At 34.3% G+C, this 5986-nt stretch overlaps 1 protein-coding gene across 1 annotated transcript; it reads left to right on the forward strand.

Moving 5' to 3' along the window:
- Positions 1-977: 977 nt before the first annotated feature.
- Positions 978-4799, forward strand: LOC126752880 (phospholipase A1). Its single transcript, XM_050463892.1, has 3 exons — positions 978-1545; positions 3408-3807; positions 3910-4799. Exons 1-3 carry the CDS (start codon positions 1470-1472, stop codon positions 4643-4645), a joined length of 1212 nt encoding a protein of 403 aa, XP_050319849.1. The 5' UTR covers positions 978-1469; the 3' UTR covers positions 4646-4799.
- Positions 4800-5986: the final 1187 nt, after the last annotated feature.

The raw sequence follows: 5986 nt of genomic DNA on the forward strand, positions 1-5986 counted from the left end.
CGCTAGAATAAATAAAGCACCCACCTTTACACCAGTACCATTAAGAGGATGGTGGAGCTCAACTGAAGACTAACGTCTCGGGTAACTCGTTGGCTTCACGCAGCAGTTGTATGGTCGCTTATGACGTACGGTATATTGGTGTGTATGGTATATGAAGACATGCCAGCGGACTGGGAACACCATATAATGACTTTTGAAGAAGCTGTCAAGAGATAGCAGAAAATAATAGAAAGGCCGAGGGTTCCTTTCTGATGTATCTTAAGTTGTTCATCAGGAACAGAGAAGCTTTCATCGAAATATAAAAGCAATTTAGTAATAATTCGACGACAGCGCCACCTAACGGACAAGTATTTGTTTTCCCTCCACCAATCTATAGTACAATCTGAATATGACCGAAAACAGTCCAAAAATATACCGTAAGTGCCTATTTGTATCAGAGCTAGCGTATAAGCCGTGTTGACACGCGAAAGCCACGAGCATTACGCTTGCATAACTTATGTAATCACATTTATGAGCTCGTTTGCCTATAAACACACACACACCCACACACAGATTCGTGCATATGTAAGATCGCTTGCATTTTCACAGTAAACACCAATGACAGCGGAATTCCCTACTAATTGAAAAGCTTTAATCCGTACTCCATGCCGCTCCACCCAGCGCTGCATTGTTTATAGTTAGCAATCCGCCACCCGCGACCCACAGGACGCAGCACGCGATAATACCCGGACAATTTTGAACTTGTGCAATTGGCGAGCGCGAACAAATCGCAGTTACAACACAACAAAAACAAAAACAAAAATGCACGATACAATAAAAACAACGCCGCACTAACACACATGCACTTATCAAACACACTCTCACACACACACAGCATTCTCATGCAGTAAAGCACTCGTCCTCTAGTCGCACGCGCCGAATGGCAGGTTGTATAAAAGTGCCGCGCCCATGACGGCGGCCAACAGAGTTCAATAGCAGCTGCTGCTGTGATCAACCGGCAACCGGGCAGAACAAACGCTGAGAGCGCGATATCGGCGAGCACAAAGCCGTGCAGAATAATTATTGTTGTTGGCCATTGGCGCTTTGCCACTGTAAAATCATATCCGCGTTATTGTTATTCTTGTTATTGTTATTGTTGTGATTGCGATTGTGATTGTTTTTGCTGCGCTTTACGATTGAATTGCTCGCGCAAACAAGTTGCATCAACACACAGCGCGCTTGTGGCACGATTGTAGCTGTTGAATAAAATATTATAAAATAAATTAAAATCGGAAAAAATTAAATAAAATTAATACGCGGCATTTGCACTGACGTGGTCTCGTGGATTTAAACACAACACTAAATCAACGGTGAACTAGCAGTTTGTGGAACTGCTGAGTTATCTGGTTGCGGAGTGAGCAGTTCGGAGCAACGAATTAGATTTTTTTAATTAAAATTTAGCACACTTCTTTGTTTTTGGTTTTGCAAAAATGTCTACTAGTCACAAAGCTTCGGATTTACTTTTGTTGCTTTTGGCTGTGGTAGCGTTTATCAGCAGTAATTGCGGTAAGTGAATGACTTCATTAAGACGAATTGCTGCCTGAAGGTCACATTTAATTGAAAAAGCTTTAATTTTATGGAAATAGCAGTAAAAAAATAATTTAAACTGTTGTGGATTAAGAACTGGAATTAAAAAAGGAAAGCAAAAGCATTTAAAAACTAATTTTCAAATCAAATGCTTTTAAATCCAAACAAAAATTTTCGAAACTGCCAATTCGAAATTTCAAAATTAAGTTTAAAATAAAATTTCGCATGTAAAAATTAAGTTTAAAATTAAAATTTCAAATTAAAAAATGTTTCGAAAATCAAAATGGGTTACTAAGCTGTTTCAGCACGAATTTTCAAATAAAGTATTTTAGATGAAAACCAAAAATTCGAAATTATAAGGAAAATTTCGAAATTCCAAAATTAAGTTTAAAATTAAAATTCGAAATTAAAAATAATTTCGAAAATCAATATGGAATGGAAAAATAACACTAATTTTGAAATCAAGAATTTTCATTGAAATCCAAAAATCGAAATTAAAAAAATTTCGAAAATCAAAATGGGTTGGTGAACTGTTACAGTCGAATTTTCATATAAGGTATTTTAAATGAAAACCAAACATTCGAAATTAGAAATTTAATTTTAATTTTTTAAATTTAAGTTTCGAAATTCCAAAAAAGTTTAAAATTAAAATTCGATACTAAAAATAATTACGAAAATAGAAAGGCATAGAAAAATAGAATAAATATAATAATATAAATAAATAAAAATTCTCAAATCAAATATTTTAAATGAAAATCGAAAATTCGAAATTTGAAAGGAAAATTTCGAAATTCCAAAAACAACAGCTTCGAAATTAAAAATGGTTTCGAAAATCAAAACAGCATGCAAAAATTATTTCAATAAATATTCTTACGTCCATTACTTTAAGTAAATAGAAAAAAAAAATCGAAATTAGAAAGGAAATTTATATTTCGAAATTCCATAAACAAGTTAAAATTCGAAATAAACAGTGATTTCAAAAATCGAAACGAAAAAGAATTTAAATGAAAACAAAAATTCGAAATTAAAAAGCAAAACTTAAAATTCGAAAATAAAATTTCAAAATTAGAATTCGGAATAAAAAAAGGTTTCGAAATCAAAACTAATTGCAAAAAAGTTCAAGTCAAGTATTTTCGAAATTTGAAAATCGAAAATAAAAAAATAATGTTAATATTAAAAATTAAAAAATATTTCGAAAATCAAAATGGATTGCAAAAATATTTCAACAATCATTTTCAAATTGAAATTTCGAAATAAGAGAATTGAAATTCGAAATTATAAATAATTCGAAACTAAAAATTCGACATTCCAATAAAAAAATGTTCGAAGTTAAAAAAGAAAATATATAAAATCGAAATTCAAAAATTGGAACTCATTAAAAAAAAATTTGGAATGAATACCTAAAATTTGACACTTATGTACATACAAGGAAAAGTCGGAAAAGCTAAAATTTTTAATTTATAATCATAATTCACTTTTGAAAATTCGATTATTAGTAATATTCGAAATTTCGTTATTTTGAACTAAAAGTGAAAACTCGAAATTCGATTTTCGAATATTCGAAATTTCGTTATATTGAACTAAAAGTGAAAACTCGAAATTCGAAGTGTTTTACAAAATCGAAATTCTGCCTAAGAATTCGAAAATTTAGATTAGAGTTTCCCAACCAGAACACTAAAAACTAAAATTAGAAAAAATGGAAATTTGGCTATCACATATGTAGGTTAGGTTAGTCAGGTAGGATATACATATGTATATTTTTTGTAAATATAATTGGTATAAATTTTCCACATAACTAAACTATACACTGTTATATAACTACAATACCTGTTATCCCACAGCGTTCGCTGCGATTCTAGCGCCCATGCGCGAAGTAAAAGTCGTGGACGATATCGCTTCCAATGTGCTCACCAATCTCGAAGTGGAGGCCTACCATCATCGTAATATGGAACGAAACTTCAATATGGATAAGGAATTGGAGGATGAAAGCGAAGACGACAAGTTCTGTGTGTGGCATAGATGTGATAACGATTTGCGCGAGCCGCGCGGCTTCAAGAAATACTTTGATTTGTCATTTTTGAAGAAATTTATGAGTCATTTGAATCCCTTCGGCATGTCGCGCATGAATATGAATTTCTACCTCTTCAAACAGGACTTCCCCGAATGTGGGCGTGAACTGCGCATCAGCGATAAGCGCGCAGAATTATTGCGCGCCGGCTTCAATCCCAGGCAACCAACGCGGTTAGTATACAGACGACAAAAATAGAAAGCGCACAATTAAAAGAAGGCGCGCCAGTTCAACCAATTAATAACTGGTTTTTACTTTTATTCCCCCACCAACAGCATCATCATACACGGCTGGATGAGTCAGTCGCGTGGCTCCTTCAATCGCGACGTCAAGAATGCTTATCTCAAGCGCGGCGATTACAATGTGATTATCGTTGATTGGAGCGCTAGCGCCACCAATGTGAATTACTTCGCGGTTGTCAAAATGATTGAGGGCTTCGGCGCACAAGTCGCACGCTTCACGCAACACTTGCAGCGCACAGTTGGTGCAGATTACGATGACATGTATCTGATCGGTCACTCGTTGGGCGCACAAATTGCCGGCGCTGCGGGCAAACTCATTCAACCCGCGCGCTACAACACAATCTTTGCTTTGGATCCCGCGGGTCCTAAGTTCCGTCATCGTAGCGCTGAGTTTCGTATAGATCCCACAGATGCCAAATATGTCGAGTCGATACAGACCAGCGGCAATTTGGGTTTCCTTGAACCCACCGGCAACGCGACGTTCTACCCGAATTATGGTCTCTACCAAAGTCGCTGCTACTATGTGGGTTGCTCACACATACGCGCCTACAAAATGTTTGCTGAGTCCATCACAACCGATGTAGGTTTCTGGGGCACACGCTGTGAGCGGCGTGAGCCGGAATGGCAGTGCAATGAAGAGATGTCACCTGCGGATCTCTATCGAATGGGCGGTGAGCCTGCCCAACTGAAAAGCGGTATATTCTATGTGAAGACGGGCACGGGCGCGCCGTTTGCTTTGGGTCGCAACTGGCAGAATGAAGAGGCGTGAAGCGGAGTTTATGGTTGAGGGTGAGAGTAAGGACTGCAAAATGTGATACTTGTTCTAAAGCTTGCCACTTTTTTTATTTTTATAGAATAAAATTGTTTTTAAATCTATTTATGCGAATATGGTTATTTTAACTTCGAATAAATTTTTAAACGAACTATAATGTGTTTATTTTTTTCAAAATATTTTTAGATATTCACGTTGCCATATTTTTGGAAAAAATATGTAAATGAATTGAAAAAATATGGCAAAAAATAAAAAGTATATTGAAATAATATGACAAGGTCTGACTAAAAAAATCTTCTCTTAAAAATTATCAGAGAGGGTTTGCCACTTATATAAAAGAAAGTATATATTCAGTAGCGTTGCCACTTTTTTGAAAAAATAAGTAAAATGAATAATATGGCGAGGACTGACCTTAAATCAAACTACTCTATTAGAAATAGATAGAAGGAGTTGCCACTTATATAAATGAAAGTATATATTCAGTAGCGCTGCCACTTTTTTGGAAAAAATATAAGTAAACTGAATAATATGACAAGGACTGACCTTCATCAAATTGCTCTGTAAGAAATAGTTATAGGGAGTTGCACTTATATAAAAGAAAATATATATTCAAGAACGTTGCTACATTTTGGTGAAAAATATAAGTAAATTTAAACAATATGACACGGTCTGACTAAAAAATAAATTTTTCTCTTAGAAATAGTTAGAAGAGAGTTGCCACCTATTTAAAATTTTTAAAATGCTGCTACATAAAAATTGCTGCTAAAAATTAATTTAGGTGCGTAGAAAATACTTCATTTGTTTTATTAATGTGATTGCATAATTGGCATCTCTTCCAAAATATATTTGCCTTTAAACCCACTATAGTTTCTTTTTTATTAAAATAAAATCTAAGGCATTTCGTGGTATTATTAATTAGGCTAAACATTTTTTAACAGGTGGCAACCCTTTCTTGAAAAATTTTGCTAACTACAAGGTTTCTCTACATTTTATTGGGTTCTGTTCTGTTTTTTACTTAATTTTTTAAAATAGATGATATTTAATTTTTACATAAATGGCAACTCTTCCAAAAAATATTTTCATCTTTCACCAAAAAAAAAGATTCACCTTTCAAGACGCTTAAGTTTCGTTTTTCTTCAAATATGATTTATAGCATTATAGATATTTTTTAACAGGTGGCAACCCTTTCTTTCAAAAATTTGCTAACTACAGCTCACCCTCTTTAGTTTATTGAGTTTTCTTCTCTTTTCTGAATTTTACTTAATTAAAAAAAATAGGTGGCAAGCCGCCAAAAACTTTTCTTGAAAAATATTGCTTCCTTAACGCTCTGCTTCTACA

This window comes from Bactrocera neohumeralis, chromosome 3 (genome assembly GCF_024586455.1).
Source record: "Bactrocera neohumeralis isolate Rockhampton chromosome 3, APGP_CSIRO_Bneo_wtdbg2-racon-allhic-juicebox.fasta_v2, whole genome shotgun sequence".
NCBI classification, from domain to species: Eukaryota; Metazoa; Arthropoda; class Insecta; order Diptera; family Tephritidae; genus Bactrocera; species Bactrocera neohumeralis.